Source organism: Musca domestica, unplaced genomic scaffold (assembly GCF_030504385.1).
Source record: "Musca domestica strain aabys unplaced genomic scaffold, Musca_domestica.polishedcontigs.V.1.1 42, whole genome shotgun sequence".
NCBI classification, from domain to species: Eukaryota; Metazoa; Arthropoda; class Insecta; order Diptera; family Muscidae; genus Musca; species Musca domestica.
Window position 1 is genome coordinate 7,489,828 of NW_026712329.1, and position 21,885 is coordinate 7,511,712.

Genomic DNA, 21,885 nt, shown 5'->3' on the forward strand with positions numbered 1-21,885 from the left:
ATTGGGCTGATATACATATATGGTGAAAAATAACCGAAAAATCGCATGCGAGGGACTTCAACACCAAATTGAATGAAACATACATATGGGAGCTATAGCTATATCTGGACCGATTTTCACAAAAAATTAAAGTAATTGCTTCTAGGCTGAATTCCGTTGGAAGTGCCAACATTCAGTCTATTTGGGCTGATATTAGCCATTTAGTGCACCTGACATCTGAGAAAGATATATATGAGAGCTTTATCCAAATCTGATCTGATCTCGATTAAATTGGACAGAGTTATATTTAAGCTTCATGAGTTATCTGGTACCAAATATGATTCTTGTGAAGTGCATATTACTAATGTGAGGAACGTAATCACCAAATCGGAAGAAACAAATATATATGGGAGCTATAGCTATATCGGAACCGACTTTCAACAAATTTGATGTACTTGCTTCAGGTCATTTGGCCATTTGGTGCGCAATAAACGCGAAATCGGTTGAAGATATATATGGGAGCTATATTTAGATTTGAAACTATTCTCGCCAATTTCAATAGGACCAAACAAATACAGGGACAGACGGATGGACTGACATGCATAAATCCACTCAGAAGATCCTCAAAGGTAACTATGGGTCTATCTCACTTCCTTCTCCATGTTACAAACAAATGCACAAGTACATAATTACCTTACCTCTATGTGGTGTAGAATTATAATTTTTACATACATATGACAATATGTAACACATAAAAACTACTAAATTGTACTATATTTGGTACAATTTGGTATTAGGTGAACAGATAATGCTTATATACTAAATTTTCGTATCAGGGTCGCTGCTTATGTTTAGTCTGGACATATGGAGGCAGTTTCGGAAATTTGGCATTGGTTGAAGGGACAGAAATAAAATTCTGAATTCTGTGTTTGAGATTTGGTAGTAGTATTAAAATGGTACAAAATTCCGTAATGACTAAATGAATAGAGCTGGAATCCCGAAATTTCGTATCTCGTGGTGGTTTTTCAAATACGTGGTATAATTGTTCGAAAAAATACTAAATGGTTGGAAGGAGTGATGTAGATTGTTTCGGATATGCGTACTAAATATTACTAAATTTGATATTGAGGTTTCCAGGGATACGTTGAAATACTTTTGTACAGAAAAATTGGATGTGGATCCATTTTGCAATATTAAATTAATTATAATAATAATAATTATTAATAATTATTTATTATCTCTGACTTACTTTATTTGCTGGCTCAGAATGTGAAGAATGTAATTCGAAATTTATTGTTCGTTATTCTTTTACACTTTTACCCAACCCATTATTTACACTACAAACAAGCTTAAGTATGTATTAATGCTCTTAGATCATGCTAAAAAACTTTCTGAGAACAAATTGGACCAATAGACATTTTAGGCGGCTTTGTGAAAGCAATTGAAGTTTCACATAGTTTGTTTGCTAAATCCTTTGTTTTTTTGGAAAGTAGATCAAGCATTTTTCGCGTGAGGATCCAATGATCAGTAGACAAATAGAAAAGTGAATTACCATAAATTCTGAAAGCCAGACGTGCGGTCTTTGTTTAATCGGCATAATATAACTGCGATTTTCTAAAAAAAAAACTTCATGAGTCCAACATTGCGAATATTTAGAAAAATATAATTATGGAAGAGACTTGCTCGAAACGCTGATGCCAAATAGAAGAAGTCCACATACTTTTTAGAATAAATTTGAAACTAGATAAAAAATACGTATTATTTATTTTAATATTTATGACTGGAATAGTAAAGGAATAATAATAATATATCTGGAATAATTTATTTGTACGCGTATTGGACAAATTGTTCGTTATTTACTCTTTTAACACAATTGCAAAAAAAATTATCACACGGAACAAATTTCCATAATTATAATTCTTTATTAAAAAAACAAGTAAGCAAAGGCTATAGCTGTACAGGGCCGACCATGTGATACCCTACAACACTACAATATGTTAGAAGCCCCCATTAATTTGGATTTGGACATATCCATTTTGGATCTAGATCACAAATAATCCAGATATTACCCTTAGCATTTTGACCAGGGACATTTGCCCAATATTTACGCACTCCGTCGTGCTGTTAGTTGTTGTGATCCATTTTACAGCTAAATATAATCCAATGGTCATCCATTTGAACCCCTAAATATTTTGCGAATGCAAGAGGCCCCTACCTATCCCCAAATTTAGTCTCGTCTATATGATTTCCTTGTCTACAATATTTGGCTATATTCGTCAACGAAATCAGTATCAAAAAGCCAGAAGTTCGCATTTTGTGTTTTTCGGATATCTCCTGAAAGTAATGTTGGTATTTTTCACACAAAATTAGTGGTCTATTCTACCCGCTGTCCTAAACTCTATCTTCATGCGAGATTTCCTGTCCTTTGGTTTCTATTTGTGACCTTTATAACGGCTGCAAAACCAGGAACATTTTTAGTTGTTGGTCCATTTCAACCACTAAATATATTGCGGACATCTTTGAAAACAATAGGTCTAGCCCTTTTGAGCCAAACCCTACCCTTGTGAAAATTTTCGTGAGCATCGGACGATAATTGCAATCTGCATATAATATTCCCAAGCTGTGTTGTAAGGTAAAAAATCTATATTAACATCGTTGTTGGCATCTTTTTATACATTTTTTTTAGATTTTATTCTTTTATGCCAAGAGGGCTTTCTGAATTGACAAAATTCGTCAAAATCGGTCCAGCATTCTTGCTAACATCCCTTTCCCTTGTATATACAAATTGTATATACTCCGCTATATGTATCCGATATCGGCATCTACGTAGGGGTCAGAATTGACCTTTTCGTCTATTTGTTATTTCGCCGGGATTACAAATATTAATAAGGAAATTGAACTTTTATTTAACCCAAATGTTATGGCCTATTTCACCCACTAAATATTACCCGATGGCCATCCAAATTGTAAGGCTTCTGCCAAGCCCTTAGCTCTAGCCTCATGCTAACTTCCGCGACCTGAAGAGCAATTGAAAAATCAGGAAATTTTTCAGTTTTTAGCTCATTTCAACCGTATTCTATTCTGACCATAACCCTACCTTCATTTTCAATTTCCCCAACACATAGTGTTGTAGGGTATAATAATATTCTGATTTTATATTTTTTACTTCATTTAACTATTTGTGGATATCTTAAAAATTGATATTGGTAAACTGACCAAATAAGACTGGCGCCGACGATATCCAACATTTGAAGTTCAATTTTAAAGCCGTTGATTTAAAAAAAAAACTCTAATGTATGTTATCAAAATTATTTTAGAAGCAATTTTTGTTTGAATATTTTCGTTGAGATTTAAATCAAGACTTATTTTGGACTACAACATTATCATAAAACAAAGTATTCCACATGCAACGCTTTTAATATTTTTTGCACAAATTTGACCCCAGTGCAATATAATTTCCTATTTTTAGAAATAGACTGAGGGTTAAACTCTCTATTTAGGCCCCGTATGTGGATATCTCAAAAAAATTAGCAAATATCGGAAATCTGACCAAGAATTTAGGAAGAGCATGCCAAAAAACCTGTATCTAAAAAATGGCATATAAACGCTTAATCATAACTCCGACAATACGTCAACATAAGTAGTTTTATCTTAAAGCCATTGAGAATATTTTTATAAAAATTCCAATTTAAATTACCAAAATTAGTATTGAAGAGCCTTTCATCCTCATGCAAAGCTGTTAACACTTTATATGGGCAAATTTGACCCCAATACAATATACCTTCCTCTTTTTTTATACACAGACTGAGGGTTAAACAAAGAGGCCACTATGCCGCCAGCCTCCCCCCCCCCCCCCCCTCTTCTATCACTTCAACAATTACTGTTCATCGGATGACAAAGTGTTCTAATGTCGAACTTGAATTTCAATGAATTTGTTGAAGTCGGTAGTGTATTCTGCTCTACATTTCTCTTTCTCTTCGCAGGCCATTCGTTCTCTATTACTTCAAGAGTTTGGAGAGTCTTATTTTTAATTAAAAGTTATAAATGATATTGGGAAACATTTTTATTGGGACAATGATAAGAACAACAAAAACAACAACTAAATAAACCAACAAAAATTGCAATACTTGTCGAAATATTTACTAACCTACCTTTGCGACAACGTGCCAAAGCGAAAATGTCTGTAACACGACGAGAGAGGGAGTAGAGCAACAATTTTGTTTGCTACACCTCTTCTCTTTTCCAAATGCACTTCTCCGTCGAAATCACAGCGTCAGCCTTATGGGTCGTAGTGGGATGATGTTGAAGTCAAAGCACATTTTTCGATTTCCAATCAATGGAGATGGAGAACAATGTTGTGGTTTTTGTTACTTTTTAATAATCTCAGTACATTATTTGCAAAAAAAAAATCACTCACTAACAACAATAATTTCATACACACTCACACTAACCCAAAACCAATAGCACTAGCATTTGTAGTTGTTGGTATTTTTAAAAAAGTTTTACAATAAAAGTCACCGAATGAACAGATGAAACGCATAAAAAAATTTCATTCACCGTTAGTTGTAAAAAATGTTACGCTCCGTGTCGGAATTCTGTAATACTGGTGATGATGACGACTCTTCTTACTTGCCTGCCTTCCGAGCTCTTTTTGACACTTGTTCGTATGGTTTTTTCTTAGAGTTCCTCTTTTTTCTCGGCTTGGTTTGTCGGTAGGTCGTTCGGTCGGTTGTTTGGACAGGCAAAAAAGGGAATTACAAATTATACAAATAGTACAACAAAATTTACAACCACACTGCTGCTGCTGCTAATGTTCATCTGCTTGAGATTTAATTTTCGTTTATGTTCCTTTTTTTTCCTGTTGGGGGATTCTCGTTGGGCCTCAGTTCACTTCTTTTTTACAACAGATTTACAGATTTTTTTATCACAAGAAATAATACATAAAAATACATGGAAGTCTTTTGGGTTTTGTCTTTTAAAAACTGCAAATAAGAAAACACACGTTTTTATTTTTCAATTTCCAATTTGTTGGTCCACGGCACAGTTCAAAGTTAAAAATACTATTATTTTCACTTTTTTGCTAAAAGTCTTTAATGGCCAGAAAATACAATAGAAGACCAGTTTTCTTTAGTTTTTCTTTCCTAATAGCTTCTAACGTCTGTCCATTGGTGTTGGCGATAGAGCGCTTTTGGAAAATAAAACCTCACCTTTCGAATAAAACCAAGAGACTGTGATACTGTGTCGCTGATGTTTGCAGGATTTTGAGGATTTGCGTGATGTTAAGTCAAGTTTGTTCGTTCGCTGGTTGCTTGACTAGTTGGTCTAATGGTAAAGGAGTGTTGTAACATCATACATGTTCGATGGAAACATGTTTGATGCTACTCATGAGTTGCCATTGTGTTAAGTTTTGTATTGAAACTATTGATGTTTTGGGATTTTTGATAAACAAGCAAGCATGGTACAATAATTACAAGGTAGGGCAGAATGATTAAATTTTAAAAACACGAAATATTTTTTCAATTTTACCAGTAACAAATGCAGCAAATATACTATCAAAGCGGAAACATTTGTTCTTCCTAAAAACAGTAATATGAATTTAAATTTCAACAGAATTGGAACATTTTTAATTTTTTTTTATTATTCAAAACAATATTACACATACTGTATACATATAATGACGTTACAAGACTACCAAAAGAAAAAATTGTATTCAGGTGATTCCTATACCCTACCTTGTCTTCATTGTAAAGTCCACCTCAAGATTCACCTTTAAGATTCATTTCAACAGTTCGAGTTTGGCCTTTTTATACCCTCCACCATACTATGGAAATGCTCATGTCAGACCCAACAAAGTATATATATATTCTTGATCAGCGTAAAATTCTAAGTCGATTTAGCCATGTCCGTCTGCCTGTTGTAATCACGCTATCTTCCGAACGAATTGAGATAGAAGACTAAAATTTAGCACACGTGTTTATTTTTCCAGTAGGCAGGTTAAGTTCGTAAATGGGCCATGTAGGTCCACGTTTTCATATAGCCCCCATATAACGGTACCTCCCGATATTCGGCATTTTGATGATTTTAGCGACATTATTCACCAGAATTGTTTCAACTTTGGTATTTGAAGTTCGTAATGAATACTACAGCATAAAGCAGAAATTTGTCGGTGCAGGTCCACGTCTTCGTATAGCCCCCATATAACGGTACCTCCCAAAATTCGGTATTTTGATGATTTAAGCGTCATTATTCACCGGAATTGTTTCAAATTACGTATTTAGAGTTCGTAATGGGAACTACAGTCTGTGACAGAAAATTCCCTATGCAGGCCCAGGTCTTCGTATAGGCCCCATACATCAGTACCTCCCTATATTCGGTATTTTGACGAGTTTAGGTACAATACCCACCGAAATTGTTTGAGATATCGTATTTGACGTTAGTAATGGATGCTATAGCCTGTGACAGAAAATTGTCTATACTGGCCCAGGTCTTCGCACAGATCCGATATAACGGTAACTCCCTATATACGATATTTTGATGATTTTAGCTACATTATTCACCGTTTATTTCAAGTTTCGAATTTGAATATGGCAATGGCTAATGGCAAACAATGCCTATGTAGGTCCACGTCGTATAGACCCCAATATAACGGCTATATTCGGTACTTTTAAAATTTTAACAGAATTTTTTAAGGATTTTATTTTTTGAAAATTTCCAAATTCGTTACAAATGTTGGAGGGTATTCAAAGTTAGGCCGGCCGAACTTACTGCTTTTTAACTTGTTAGTACTAAAAATGCAAATTTTTTTTCAGTTGAACAATATTTTTATATCAAAACTTAATATAGTACTAAATTTTCAGACTATTAAGGTTTTATATATTATTCAAGTTTTTTCTTCTTTGAAAAGAATAATTAGGACATGGCACAATTACAGAAGGTAGAACAAAACATATACTCAGTTTGTATGTGTGTGTGTATTGTTTTGAATAAAGAAGAAAATAATTTGAAATTATTTCAAATTATAGACAACCGAAATGCATATTTTTTCACGTTAAAGGACAATAAAATGTATAATTTTGGGATGAAACAATAATGTTACAGTAAAGGACTGAATTTTGCTAGTTTTCTTGAAGTTGATCAACCTTTCTTATTGAGCCATGATTAAGGAAATGTTTACACCAAATTTCACCAAAAAGTCTTCAAAATCTTTTATTTTCAAAATAAACGACGTGGATATTATTAAAGCCATTACACGATGGACCCATATCCAATTCTTCTTTCCAAAACCATTTCAACGTCTCTCTGTGATACCAAAATCAAATTGAAGAATGTTTGCTCTATCCCTTCATTCAATGCCAAATATGGCAATATTTATTACGCATACCCAAAACAGTGTACATCTCTCCATCCTAGACACCAAAAGTGATCCAAAATAAGTACCAATTAGCAATTTTCGAACAATTACTACCACAACATCTGATGTGAAGATGGGATATATTGGTCAATACCTTTCCTATGGGTCGATGTATACAGGGTTGTCCGTCTTTTCATGTATTTTTGTTAACAAAGTACAGGTCGCAATTATTGTCCAATTATAATTCAATTTTCTACAAAACATTTGTTGGTACAAGGACAAACCCTAGTGAAATTTTGTTTAAATATATGTGTAATTTCCATATATTTTTTTTGTCCAATTTCACTTATATTTTGCACCAAATGTGTACTATTACCCCAACCATTTTGATATTTTATGAAACATGAAATATATGTCAATATTACCTAATGTGGTGTCACTGTTCCTTTACCACGAAAAAAAGTTTCGGCGCCATTGAGGTTGGCGTTTTGTAAATTATATCAGTGGTTTTCTATTATTAGGCAAAATATATGTTCACATTGTCCTGACTGAAATTTTATATCAAAAATTACTATTATATACCAAGAAAAGAAAATGAATCAGAAAACTTCATATCGAATTTGACAATAGTATTATAGAGTCAAATCAGCTGGGATGTGCTGCTCCCTATGATAATTATACCATGATCCAGCTCAAGTGAAAAAAAAGAATTAAAAAGAAGAAGAAGAAGAACCACCAATTTTACAAGTTTTATAAATAAAAAGGAAATTAGCAATAAAATAATAATATGAGCAATAAAAGAAATATAGATTTGATGTGTTCCCCAGAATCCTCTAAACGTTTTGCTAATGGCGTTTATTTAAAAAATGTTCGAAATAGTCTTTTATTGTCTTATTACATATTAATATTTACGTTTTTTTACATTTTGTAAAATTGTTCTCCAAAAAAAAAAAAGAAAAAAAAAACATTTAGATCCGTTCGTAGATCTTTCCTTTGTAGTCCACTTTAGGAAAAGTGAAGTATAAAGTTCACATTATTGTAACTGGTATTCACCAGTCACAATGGCATCTTCATTTTAGTTTAAAAATAATAAACAAAATGCTAATTTGTAATTAATTTCGTGAAATAAATTTATAATTCAGTTCTTCAATATAAAATAAACTATTTGCGTTATGCATTTTTTTTATTTAAATAATTTTTGCTGTTATTGCTATATTATCAATATAAAATATGACAACATGAATTCAGTAAACTTTACGTTAAAAGATAAAGGGAAGATGGTCTGACTTTTTGCTTATCGAACAGTTCATACTTAAATGAAACTTGCAATAACGAAAAACGATTTATGTGTCCGACAACATCATTTTTAACAGGCCTTAGTCTTGCTAATTCCAAAATCAAATTTTTCAATTTGAAAGCATAAAAAGAACTAAACAAACAATAGAAAAACATCTGACTCTATGTCGATGAATGAGAAGAAGAAGAGTTGCAAGTGATTGCAAGTACAAATTTGTCCGACAAGAATTTGCAAACTGTCACTGAAAGGACTGTCAAAATTTCTCTCTTTCCAGTAACAATATGCAGGAAAAGTAACCTGACATACCTTTAGTCTTCCTAGTTAGTTATTTCGTTTGTTTTTTTTTACTGTTTGCGAACGGCAACGTTATATTTTTTGAAAAAAAAAAACGAGCGTTTCCCATCAAATTCACATTTGACAAACAGATGTCGCTTTTCGGGAAAAAGCTGGTTCCTCTGCTCATTTAATGAATCCTTCCAGCTGATTGCGCATTTTTCCTAATTTCTCATTCGTAAACAAAAGACGTACTCGGGGATTTTGCTTTCTCTTTATGTTTCACCGTTCATTCTTTCTTTTTGCCTTTCTTATATTGGGGACGCTTTTCATTTTGGTTTCCCGCGCGCTCACTTCAAGAGACCAAGTCAATTGAATTGGACACATTGGTTGGACAGGATTATCAGGACCAAAGCCCTATTAATTGAGTAAATCAATAACTTGCGCGCCGATTACACCATGACTGGTGATAGTGAAATGCGTAACAATACCAGCAGCGCCAGTGATGCCACCAATGGCGGCAGCGGCGGTGGTACCATTGATGTCGAACACTATAGGAAATTGGTAAAGCAATTCTGTGATATGAGGCGCTATCAAACTGCATTGTTTTGGGCCGAAAAAGTGTGCTGTCTAAGTCAAAATGATCCCAAAGATGTCTACTGCCAGGCGCAGTGTATGTTCCTACTAAAGGAATACCATCGTGCTGCACACACAATACGCTACCATAAATTGGAAAAAACTCATATACCGTGCTATAATCTATTGTTGGAATGTCTGTACGAGGCGAAAGAATACAACGAAGCTATTGTGGTCATTAATACGGTGGATATTGAATATTTGGCATCGTCATTAATCAATCAACCATTGGATGGTGGTGGTATGGATGGACCAAGTTTGTTGTTCGGTGAAGAGGGATGTAAAAATGTAAGTTCATTGCAAGTTTGCTGAATATCAAATTATTAATTCTCCATTGTATTTTAGGAAATTTTGGCCTCAATTAGTTTCCTAAAAGGTAAAATTTACGAGGCAATGGATAATCGTGGTTTGGCCATGGATTATTATGTACAAGCGTTGCACAAATCCGTGTACTGTTATGAAGCTTTGGAGGCTCTGGTGCAGCATGAAATGTTAATGGCCTGGGAAGGTGAGCTAGAATTATTCAAATGGAAATCGTTTTCCATAACCATAATATTTAAACAGAGTGAAACGGTATCAATGTAAGAAAAACAAGGTGCGCGAGTTTCTTAAATTTTTGAGTTGGTATAGCCCCACATCTTGTCAAACTTTAATAATTTATTTAGCAAAAATGTTACAATTGTTGTAGAAGCTGCGAGCTCTAATCGGTACTTTTTGAAGTGAGAGAATACAAATATAAGTGTGCTATTTTGAAATTACATTGTGGAGTAAGTAGAGAATGGATCACTTATTATGGATCTTTTTATTATTGGATGGTTTCCAAAATAGAGCAATATTACGGCAAGGAAGGAAGGAATCGTCTAATTGGCTCAAGAATGCAAATTTGGACGTTTGCCAAACAGTTCGCGTTTCTTATAAAAATTTCCAAAACTGTTAATAGTAGTAGATTGATCCACATTGCCTTGGTGAACTATTTGCAACTTTGGGAACTGTGAGGATTTTTTCAGGAATTATGAGGGAACAAATTTGTTTCTTGGAATCAGGCCTTTAGGCATTTCTTATTGCAACCATCTGCAACAGTTCCCCAAATGTGATTTCTTGTGCTTCTCATTGCTGCCCATTTTGGCTCATTGCTGAAACTTTGTCGGTAATCATTAAGTACATCGAAATAATTATATAGCCTTGTAATTTAAAACAGTTCCGTAAGACTAAAGCCACTAAATTTATAAAATCCTACGCGTTTCCCGTGACACCAAAAGATGCCGACTCACATTGCTTTGCAATTTAGCTGACAATTGTAAAAAGCTTGTCAGTACAGAAGATTCTTCAGCAATTGAGTTTAATAATATTTGGAATTCTTAACATACCAGTCCATTCCTCCATTCTACAATAAAGAATTTTTAAAGAAGAAGTCTTTAGGTAGTACGTTCGAACAACGAATCGTTTAAAAGAAATTTAGGGGACTTTGCAATGCTCCCGTTAAATACGCCTTTCGTTTCCGTTTTCAGAGAAAGAACTAATGCAACACTTGCCATTGGAACATCAATCCTCTGAGTCGGATGCCAAGTTTATAAAGAAATTATATGAAACAAAACTGAAAAAGTATTATGAATCTATTGGACCGGTAAGTAAACTCAAACAAAATAACACACACTATGAAATGCCACACATCTCAACACCTTTATTTCAGAATACAAATGCTGAAGAGACTCCCATTGGTAATATGAGCACATTGAAATCGATAAAAGAGTTGAATGATAAAATACAAATGACTCGTAACTCGGATGCTAGTATTCATAAAAATGTACTGCCTAAATTTATGACACCAACACAAAATCAAATTTTGTCACCAGCCAATAAGTGAGTATATAACAAATTTATTTAAAAAGGCAATGAAGAACGCATTTTAATTTCGTAATTTCAGAGTTCTTGAAGATTTGAAGATACCACCATTCTCATTGCAAGTCAGTTTAACCCGTGCCTCTTCCCTGATAAACGATTCACAGCGTTCCCATATGGAGACACCAAATCGTAATCGTTCTAAGGATAGTGCGGATAGTCCCACATCAATCTTGCTCTCAACTAGCATGCAACGCATACAAAAAAGTACAGACGTTATGGCCGCTGAGGCAGAGAAACACTTCTACGACTGTGACTACAAGAAAAGTTTTAAACTTTTAAATGAGTAAGCAAAACGTTGGGTGTTTATTAAAATGTAAAAATTTCATGTATTCTTTTATTTCTTTCCAAAGATTGCTTAAAATTGATCCCTATCACGATGGTGCTCGTACGGTACAAATTGGCTGTTTGGCTGAATTTGGGGATTACAATAGTAAGTAAATTAGTTGGTTTGAAATATGTATCTTATTTAAATATCTCCATTTTAGAACTCTTCTATGTTGCTCACAAATTGGTGGATCGTTATCCAGATAAAGCCATATCATGGTATGCTGTTGGTTGCTATTATGATATGATTGGTAAAAGTGATCCTGCCAGACGTTACCTATCCAAAGCTACCTCATTAGACAGATTGTATGGTCCTGCTTGGTTAGCTTATGGGCATTCCTTTGCCAAAGAAAATGAGCATGACCAGGTGGGTCTAGTTTCTTTTAATTATTTTAAAATATAACCTTTTTTATATAACAAATAATTTAACGGAATCCTTTTGATACTCTATTGAATAAAATGTCAAAGATTGTTGATAGAAAATTTCTCTACGACGAGTTAATACCTAAGTCTGATTTTTAATACATTTTGTTGCAGGCCATGGCAGCATATTTTAAAGCTACTCAGCTTATGCGTGGTTGCCACTTACCATTACTATATATTGGTGTAGAATGTGGCTTGGTTAAAAATCTAGAGCTCGCGGAGAAATTCTTCTATCAAGCGATGTCGATTGCACCTCTGGACGTATTTGTGTTACATGAATTGGGCGTTATCAAATACGAATACGAATTGTAAGTATAAAGCGGAATATGTCAGTACTGAAAACAATTTTTTTAACTTGTTATTTTTTTAGTTACGAAAGTGCTGAAGAAGTGTTCCGGACAACAGCCGATATTGTTACGAATAGAGCCAAACAGAATAAGGAAGAAGTTTCGGCCAGATGGGAGCCGCTGTTTAATAATCTGGGACATTGTTGTCGCAAGAATAAGAAATACAAGGAGGCATTAGAATATCATCAATATGTAGGATATATTTATTAATTTCACTTTTCTTAAGTTTTAATTATTCATTATTTCAAGGCCTTGCTTTTGAACCCCAACACACCACAAACACTTACAGACATTGGTTTTGTTTATGCCCTTATGGGCAATTTGGAAGAGGCTATTACATATTTCCATAAGAGTTTGGCCTTAAACCGTGATTGCATTGTTACCTCCACGATTCTGAAGACCTGCATAGAAGATCTAATGGATGATGAATCAATAATAGATGAAATCTATGGCAAACAAGCCTGGGATAGCTATTCTGCTCACAAAATACCCAAAGCTCCCAATCAATTTCCAACAATCGAAGAGGAAGATTCGCCTTCAGTTAAATTCACTGGCATGAAATTGAAATTTGATGATGAAGATATATCAACAAACTCTGATAATATTGATCCCAATGTTATTATGGATATGAGTATGGATATTTAAGCAATACATTTTTGAGTATGCCTATAGACTGAGTAAAAGAGATCAAGGGTAAGAGGTTTAAGTTTATATAAGTTATCTACAAAGTAGTAATCGAATGTTTGTATGATTGAAAAAAGAAATAAAAACAAAGGTATTAATAAAAGAAATAAATATTTATTTAAATTAAATCAAAAGTAAAATTGTTAAAACATTAATTGGTTGCAAATACAACAATACTGATACAGGTCTTTAATTTTTTTGTTTTCATATTTCGCACTGACTCAAACCACTGAATTATCTCCGAAGCCCAAACCGGTCATAATGCCACTTACAAAGCTATTGATTAGGGCATTATCGATGGCTGCATTACCAGCAGTGGAAGCTTGGCCACCACCTGTTCCAGCCGCAACTGAGCCAGAGGAGGACGGGCAGTCATACATGCGATTAAGTTTTTCAATATCCATATCAGAAAATCCATCACGTTGGCCCATTTTTGCTCCACCCATGGGTTTCTGAAAGTAAATTTAATATGAATAAGAATAAGCTCCGAGCATTCACACTTACCGTTGCTATTATTGTGGGTTGACCATTCGTGGAGAAAGCATTTGATGAATAATGCATAACACTGCCATAATCGTAGGGAACACCAAAAGCCATTGTGTGACTAGCTCTTTCGAAATTCGATGCAGCACTTGGTTGGATGTTTTCATATTGTATCGATACAAATGCATCGCGTTCTTCACGATTCTGTTCATGCAAAAATCCCAAGGCATGCATTAATTCGTGCATGGTCGTCCCTGGTTTAGTCAAACATCCAGGTGATTGCAAATTAACTTCCTGTTTACCACCAACACGTCCCACCGAAGACCAACAACCGGAATTACCACTCACAATAGATATGTAATCCTGTTCCGAGGTGCGTCGAACAAATCGTATACACGTACGGCGATGATATTCAGCAATGGCATGTTCTATGATCGCCATATCTTGAGCATTGAAATTACCTCGGATTTCATATGGTACAACGGCGTTTGGCCAGCGTGAACTTTGTGTGGTCAAACCATTTTTGGTTGTTACTCCATCGGTGGGCACAAGAATATCACCCTCCAAATATGAACCCAACTCTTCGGGATTTACTGTAGCATTCGCAGTTTTATAATTGGCCACCAGCTCAGCTGTATCCTTATGATCTGGTTTTCCGAACATTGCCATTCCATAAAAACTCAAATCAATTACATCCTTTGAGTTCTGCTGAGGAGGCGGTAGGTCCAAAGTATTGGCCGAAATTTCCACAGTGTCTTCATCCTCATCTAATTGAGGTAATATGGGACTAGCTTTTATATAACTGACTACCAAAACCAAAGACAATAGAAAAGGTATTAGTTTAAACATTTTTAAAGTTGAGTTTGCTTTCAACGAGGCTATGGTTATGTTATTGCGAATATTTGCAAGGGAAAACTGATGACTTTCCTCAAGTTGTTTTGGATATTTATGGCAACCCAGCATGTGGTTGTGTCCATAAGTTAGAAATGGAAATTTTAATTATTCCATTATTATCTAAGGCAATTTTTCGATTTGTGCTGTTTTTTATCATTATGTTAGGCGGTGCTTTTCTTTAAAGTTCCGCATGAACACATTTCCACAATTTACCAAAAAATTTAGGAATACTTAGTTATACGGACTCAACATTGAATTGTTTTCTTAAGCAAAGGAAAAATGTAAAAATCTATATTTTTATCTGAAAAACCATCATTAAGATTTGCAAGTAATCTTTAAAAAAAAGTCCAGCAGCAAGTTGGGTAGGGGAACAAATTTTGTCAAATACTTTATTCAAAATTTCTTTCAGGATAAAGTAGTGATTTATTTTCATCCTACATTTTATAAATTATTATTTGTTTTTATTATCTCTTTGGATTTAATAGTCGGGATGAATTTCGTATGTCTAAACTTATAATTAACATAATTGGAAAGTGATGATAATTGACTGCTGATTTAGAACAGTCAGTGGAAGTTGAGACATTTGTAAGAATGAGTTGGTCGTTTGTTGTGAAAACGAGGAGTCCAAGGACTTTTTTGTGAACAATTACGCGGCTTCTGTGTTGTGTGAAAAATAAAATCCGTCCACGTCGCTCAAGAACAACTGATAATATTGTCACTGTGCCCAAGATGTTGTCCATTCTTTAAAATTGGGCATTCTACAAACGTCATTACACCATATTTTGAGTAAACAAGAAATCAAGGCGGCGATCATCAACAATGTTGTGTTTTTGTTGATTGGGCCTTTAAACTAGATGAAAATGATCCGAAATTCCCTCAGAGATTAATATTGACTGGTCAGGCCCATTTACACTTTGGTGTCATCGTCAACAAGTCAAAATTGTCGCATCTGGAGCTCTGAAAACCCAGGATTTGTTGTTGAGAAGTCTCTATTTCCTCAACGTGTGACTGCTAGATGCAGTTTATCTCCAGCTGAGTAATTGGACTTTCCTTTTTTGGAAATGATTAAATATTTTTCATGCTATTTTCTTATAAAAATGTCATTACACTGTGCGACAAAATTTATTTTTTTTTTTCATAATTACAGGTTATGATGGTCAAGACCTCGAAAAAATTCACATTTATATAAAGGATATGACAAGGAACGTTTCTTCGTGTTAAGAACTAACAAGTAAAAAATAAGGTAAATTCGTTAAGGGTAGATAAAAGCAAATATGACGGGAGGCTGGGTGCTATATATATATATATATATATATATATATATATATATATATATATATATATATATATTCTTGATAAAAGTAAAATTCTGAGTCGAGTTTCAATACACGTCAATAAAGTCATTATAAAGGCCATTTAAAACAATCCTTATTAGATGTTGCGAAATATAACTCAATGTAATGGGGTAGTTGATTTTATCTGAGAGCCTTAAAAAGTGAGATTTTGTAACTAGTTAACCATAGAATTAACAACAATTACACTGTGCGGCAAAATTCAGCAGATTATTAAATTAGAGGTAAAACAAGGAGACACGTGTATCGGTGTTTTAAAAGATTCATCGAAATCCGTCCATTTTAGGTACATAGTGTCTTCGACAGATAAAAGATGAGGAATATTTTGGTCGACAATTTTAACGCTCAAGCGAGTTAATAAAGGTGTATTTTCGGATCTTTTATGTCCTCCGCCATTCTATGGAGGGTATATTAATTGTGTCATTCAGTTTGTAACTCCTCGAACTATTCATGATAGACCCTACAAAGTATGTATATTCTGGATCAGCGTAAAATTCTAAAACGATATAGCGATATGTTCGTCTGTCAGTCTGTTTTAATCACACAATATTTCGAACGAATTGAGATAGAAGGCTAACATTTTGCACACCGATTATCTCCAATTTCAATAGGATTCGTCCTTGGGTCAATAAAATGTTCAGTGTAAAATGTGATCTAAATTTTGTTCACAAACATACATGAACAGATAGACGGACCGATGAACAGATGGACTCAGAAAGTGAATCTCTGAGAATTCTCAAAAGTAACTAAGGCTCTATTTCATTTCATTGTATGTACAATGCTCCGCCACCGGAGCTGAACCCGTTATGAACTACAAATACAATTTTTTAGACAAATCCGTGGAAAAATGTGGCTAGAAACATAATAACACCGAAATTTTCAGCAGTGACAGCGAAAAGGAAAGACATTTTGACATTTGAGTTACTGAGAGTCTGCAAATTCTTATTGGGAAAATTTACCCACGAATAATTATCCAGTAACATCAGCTGTTCAATAATCAGAAAACATGAATAGAGATAAGAAATAAATGGTTTAAGAGCGGATAATGAGCTATTTCATTTAGGTGTCAAATCCTGCTAAAAAAATAATTATCTATGGAGATGCATGAATAATAGGTATTTTTGCAGAAGGTATTTTTGGAAACCGTTTTCATATGTTTTTATTATTCATTATTTTTTGTAATGAAAAAGTAAAAAAAAAAAACAGTAAAGAAAGTCCTAAAGTCGGGCGGGACCGATTTTATGATACCCTACACCACTTTGCTAATTTAGTTGAGCTCCACATAACAATTAAAAGTTTTTATGGGAGAATTCAATCATACACCCTATGATTATAATTATAATTTAAAATTTAACGGGCCTAAATATGCCGAAGCATTTGTATCTTTTAAATTCGGACGTGTATTGCCATTCGGTGCACAATTAATTTGAAATCAGATAAAGATATATATGGGAGCTATATTAAAATCTGAACAGATCTCGATAAAATTTGGCAAAGATATTTCTGAGTTGTATTTGATATATTTCCCTGAATATCGTTGTTACGGAGTGCATATTACGGTTGTGGTTAGTAAATACAACAAATCGGATGAACAATATATGGGAGCTATAGCTATATCTGAACCGATTTCGATCAAATCAAAACAACTAGACTCAATTCGGTCGTATGTGCCAATTCCATTCCATTTGGACAAATAGAAGTTTGGTGCACAATAAAAGGTAAATGGGACGAAGTTATATATGGGAGCTATATCCAAATCTGAACCGATCTCGATAAAATTCAGAAAATGTATTTCTGAGCTGCATTTGATATATTTCCCCAAATATTGTTACAGAGTGCATATTACGGCTGCGGAGGACAAAAATAACAAATCGGATGAACAATATATATGGGAGCTATATATATATCTGAACCGATTTCGATCAAATTTGGCATACTTATTTTCAGGCCTTATTTGGTTGTATGTGCAAAATTCCATACAATTCGGGCTGATATTACACGTTTGGTGCAAATCGGACGAAGATATATATGGGAGCTATATCTAAATTTTTATCGATCATCTCCAATTTCAATAGGGTTCGTCCTTGGGCCAAACAAATGTTGTTGTAAATTTCATCTTAATCGGATAATACATGCGACCTGCATTTTGTTCACAAGAATACATGGACAGACGGATGGACAGACGGACTGACATGCATTAATCAACTCAGAAAGTGATTCTATGCAGATCATCAAAAGGAACTATGGGTCTATCTCGTTTCCTTTTGCCTGTTACAAACAAATGCACAAAGACATAATACCTGACCTTGTGGTGTAGGGTATAAAAATAAACTGCATGGATATAAACTCCACTGCAGATCTGTTCGATATAACTGTTTGTTGATATATTTCGCATATAAAGATCTTTTTGCTCTCGATTAAGTTCAGATGGAATTTTTCGCCTTAAATGTTATTTCAGAGAAATATAAAAATTTTTATTTAAAAAAAAAACTTGTTTATTATTCTAATAACAATCTTTGGTTTCAATACTGATGTAGATAAAATTTAATATATGTTCTTTTCATTTATCTCTTACTTCATTTAGTCACTTCATTATGTTCAAGCCGTTGGATCGTCACCAAAACCCAAACCAGTCATTATGCCACTGATAAAACTATTAATAATGTTATTATCAATGGCTGTGGTACCGCCAACGGGTGAGGGTGCAGGAACGGGAACCGGAGCAGGTACGGGTGCCGGAGCTGGAATGGGAGCCGGTACTGCAGAACCATAACCACAATCATACATTTGATTTAGTTTTTCAATATCCATTTCAGAAAAACCATCACGTTGGCCCATTCTGGTATTGCCCATTGAACGCTGGAATAGATTTGAGCATAAAGTTGATAATTTCAAAATAAATTTCTACTCACCAGTGCAACAATGGTCGGCCGGCCATTTGTTGAGAAGGCATTTGCCGAATAGTGCATAACACTGCCATAATCATAGGGCACCCCAAATGCTACAGTCCTTGAAGCCTTATCGAAATTCGAAGCTGCACTGGGTTGAATATTTTGATATTGTATGGAAACATAGGAATCGCGTTCCTCTCGATTTTGTTCGTGCAGAAAACCCAATGCGTGCATAAGTTCATGGATGGTGGTTCCAGGTTTTGTCAAACATCCGGGAGACTGTAAATTAACTTCTTGCCTACCACCAACACGACCCACCGAAGACCAGCATCCCGAACTGCCACTCACAATGGAAACGTAATCGGCTTGATTGGTGCGCGGTACAAAACGTATGCAAGTGCGACGATGATATTCTGCTATCGCATGTTCAATAATTGCTCTATCTTGACTGTTGAAGTTACCGCGAATTTCATAGGGAACAATGCCGCGGGGCCAGCGGGAACTCTGGGTGGTTATGCCGTTTTTAAGGACAATTTGATTTTTTGGCACCAGTATATCACCTTCCAAGTAGGTACCCAATTCCTCAGGATTCACCAGAGCTGTATCGGCACTGTAGTTTGCCACCAGTTGAGCAGTGTTTTTATCATCCGGCTCACCAAACATTGCCATGCCATAGAAACTTAAATCAATGACATCCTTTGAGTGTTTTGTGGGTCTATCCAGGCTATTGTCACTGACCTCAATCATTTCCTCTTCATCACCAATGTTTGGAATAATTGGTGTCCCCACGACCAAGGACACTAGACTTGTCACCGCAATAAGGCTTGTCGCGAGCTTCAACATTTTCTTTCTAACTTTCTCAACAACGTCGTTGAATATTTCTAGACCGTTAGACCTCTGTTGAATTCCTTCGATTTTGTATGGCTATTTATACTGGCTCAGCATGTTGCCATGTCCCTACCTCTATTGGACAGTGATTATTTTCGGTGAAGTATCTTCTATTTTATCTATTATTGTCATTTTTATTGGTGTCATTAGGTAAATTTTATTCACCCCATTATTGGAAGCAATTTCCCATGCGCCCGTCTCCCTGTTTTGCTAATGATTTTAGCAAGCATTACTTCTTATCGTTCATATACTTTGCTGGTTTTTGGTATTTTCGGCATGCTTGTTACTGACCTTCATTTATTTACTCGTGTCTGAAGGTATGTTAATTGTATTAAAATGTTCTATATCGTCTTGTAAATAAATTGTGTTTGTAGCAAAAGGTCTAGGGAATTTTGAATAGATAAATGTGCTTTCTTTAATGTTACTTTGCAAAAAAGATTTGGATTTTGTTTTTTTTGTTTTGTCGGCATGCATTTTAAATTCTATTAAAAATTGCAAAATGTTCTATAGCAAAACCTAGATCGACGAAGCGGCAGGCTTCATCGTCGACCTCAACCAGTAAAAACAATTATTCTATGTATCTGCACTTTAAATTTGTTTGGGCTCGGAAGTTAGTAACACTCAGAAACATTGGTATTTGTTCAACATTTTGGTATATCAAATGTCAGAGGTCAAAAATACTCATCACAAAGCTCCCACAAAATATTTTCGAGTTATCTTCAAACCTCGAACATTGCAAATGGGATATGTAGGTCCAATCTCTATGGTACATCACAAACAACTTTTAATAGCTTCCACCTTAGGTTAAAGGAACCATTAGAAGAAATGTGGCAAAAACCATTAAAATGCCAAATATCGGGAGGTACCGTTATATGGGGGCTATACCAAATCGTGGATCTACACATGCAATGTTTCGTCAAAGGAGCTAGAACACATTATGACCTACAAATACCAATCCGTAAAAATCCGTAAAAAGTGTGGCAAAAATCATCAAATCACCGAACATCGGGAGGTACCGTTATATGAGGGCTATACTAAAACGTGGACCTACACATGCAATGTTTCGCCAAATGAACTAGAACCCATTATGACCAAAAAATACCAATTTTCAGGCAAATCCGTGAAAAATGTGGCAAAAATCATCAAATCACCGAACATAGGGTGGTACCGTTATATGAGGGCTATACCAGAACGTGGACCGATATATCTCTTTTTCAATACCAAACATCCTAGACGCTCTACGTCAAATAATGTAGGCTGTATCGTGATATCAACAGACAGACGGACAGACATACAGACAGATGGACATCATTAAATCTGCTGATTATGATAAATATATACTTTATGGGGTCTACGACGGATATTTAAGGATGTTACGAATGGAATGACAAAGTTAATATACCCTACTTTCCAAGGTGGAGGGTATAAAAAAAATATATAAATAAACGGTCCAACTCTGAGGGCATAAATTTGTCGACAAACCGACTGATACTGCTATCGTTAGAGCACTCCACCATTTAAATGTGAATAAATCTTTTGTGTCTCGTACCATAGCTCGTTATCGTGATACTGGTAGGTTAGCCCGACGCCAAGGAAGTGGACGGAAGAAAACAGCAATATCAGCAATGGTTCGAAAAGTAAAGAAGCGACTTGATCGAAACCCGCATCGCAGTAGTTGAAAAATGGCTCGTGAGCTGAACATATCGTAATATTCCATTCGGGAAATATTGAAAAATGAGCTCGGGATAAAGGCATTGAAATTCCAACAAGTCCAAGAACATACACCGGAACAGAAAGAAAATAGACTCAAAGGAGCTAAAGAGTTGTTTCGCTTGGCCGAAAGTGGTGAACTGCCAAATTTGGTTTTCTCCGACGAGAAAACATTCGTTGTCCAGCAGATTGTAAACAAACAAAATGATCGTGTTTACTTGCCAAAGAGGCCAGCTGAAAAATGTGCACCTTCGGTTGGCCACCAGAACTCAAGCGCCGACCATGGTGATTGTGTTGGCCGCAATAACAGCCGATGGTCGCTCTTCGCTTGTATTAATCGACCGTGGCATCAGAATAAATGCCGAATATTATCGCGAAAATATTCTGGAAGGTGTATTAAAGCCTTGAGCACGCAAACATTTTGGCCGCAGACCTTGGACATTCCAAAAGG

At 35.0% G+C, this 21,885-nt stretch overlaps 4 protein-coding genes across 7 annotated transcripts in view; 1 reads left to right on the forward strand and 3 right to left on the reverse strand.

Annotated features, from left to right (window-relative positions):
• Positions 1–5,220, reverse strand: part of LOC101895133 (myb-like protein P) — a 166,358-nt gene extending 161,138 nt beyond the window's left edge. For 3 of the 4 annotated variants that reach the window (XM_059127064.1, XM_059127063.1, XM_059127062.1), the window contains exon 1: positions 4,131–5,220. The gene's annotated coding sequence lies outside the window, so the exon portion shown is untranslated. Of the gene's footprint in view, positions 1–4,126 lie in introns of all 4 variants that reach the window. The other variant, XM_011292920.3, reaches the window with a different exon arrangement.
• A 3,971-nt stretch (positions 5,221–9,191) lies between these two features.
• Positions 9,192–13,301, forward strand: LOC101892955 (cell division cycle protein 16 homolog). The gene is made up of 10 exons (XM_005180369.4): positions 9,192–9,824; positions 9,882–10,044; positions 11,045–11,160; positions 11,227–11,396; positions 11,461–11,721; positions 11,789–11,868; positions 11,924–12,129; positions 12,300–12,493; positions 12,556–12,724; positions 12,782–13,301. The coding sequence occupies exons 1-10, from the start codon at positions 9,360–9,362 to the stop codon at positions 13,175–13,177; spliced, it is 2,220 nt and encodes a 739-aa protein (XP_005180426.1). The 5' UTR covers positions 9,192–9,359; the 3' UTR covers positions 13,178–13,301.
• A 97-nt stretch (positions 13,302–13,398) lies between these two features.
• Positions 13,399–14,548, reverse strand: LOC101894645 (high choriolytic enzyme 1-like). Its single transcript, XM_005180379.3, has 2 exons — positions 13,721–14,548; positions 13,399–13,668 (listed from the first exon to the last, which is right to left on the reverse strand). The coding sequence occupies exons 1-2, from the start codon at positions 14,546–14,548 to the stop codon at positions 13,438–13,440; spliced, it is 1,059 nt and encodes a 352-aa protein (XP_005180436.2). The 3' UTR covers positions 13,399–13,437.
• Positions 14,549–18,539: 3,991 nt separating this feature from the next.
• Positions 18,540–20,126, reverse strand: LOC101894484 (hatching enzyme 1.2-like). The gene is made up of 2 exons (XM_005180378.3): positions 18,858–20,126; positions 18,540–18,804 (listed from the first exon to the last, which is right to left on the reverse strand). The coding sequence occupies exons 1-2, from the start codon at positions 19,677–19,679 to the stop codon at positions 18,544–18,546; spliced, it is 1,083 nt and encodes a 360-aa protein (XP_005180435.1). The 5' UTR covers positions 19,680–20,126; the 3' UTR covers positions 18,540–18,543.
• Positions 20,127–21,885: the final 1,759 nt, after the last annotated feature.

Excerpts from the sequence above, each read along its gene's own strand:
- LOC101892955 (XM_005180369.4), top strand. The coding sequence starts at position 9,360 with ATGACTGGTGATAGTGAAATGCGTAACAATACCAGCAGCGCCAGTGAT. Across the intron at positions 11,869-11,923 it reads TGAATTTGGGGATTACAATA|AACTCTTCTATGTTGCTCAC; the intron begins GTAAGTAAATTA and ends TCTCCATTTTAG. Across the intron at positions 12,130-12,299 it reads AAGAAAATGAGCATGACCAG|GCCATGGCAGCATATTTTAA; the intron begins GTGGGTCTAGTT and ends ATTTTGTTGCAG.
- LOC101894645 (XM_005180379.3), bottom strand. The coding sequence starts at position 14,548 with ATGTTTAAACTAATACCTTTTCTATTGTCTTTGGTTTTGGTAGTCAGT. Across the intron at positions 13,669-13,720 it reads AACCCACAATAATAGCAACG|AAACCCATGGGTGGAGCAAA; the intron begins GTAAGTGTGAAT and ends ATTTACTTTCAG.
- LOC101894484 (XM_005180378.3), bottom strand. The coding sequence starts at position 19,679 with ATGTTGAAGCTCGCGACAAGCCTTATTGCGGTGACAAGTCTAGTGTCC. Across the intron at positions 18,805-18,857 it reads GGCCGACCATTGTTGCACTG|CGTTCAATGGGCAATACCAG; the intron begins GTGAGTAGAAAT and ends AATCTATTCCAG.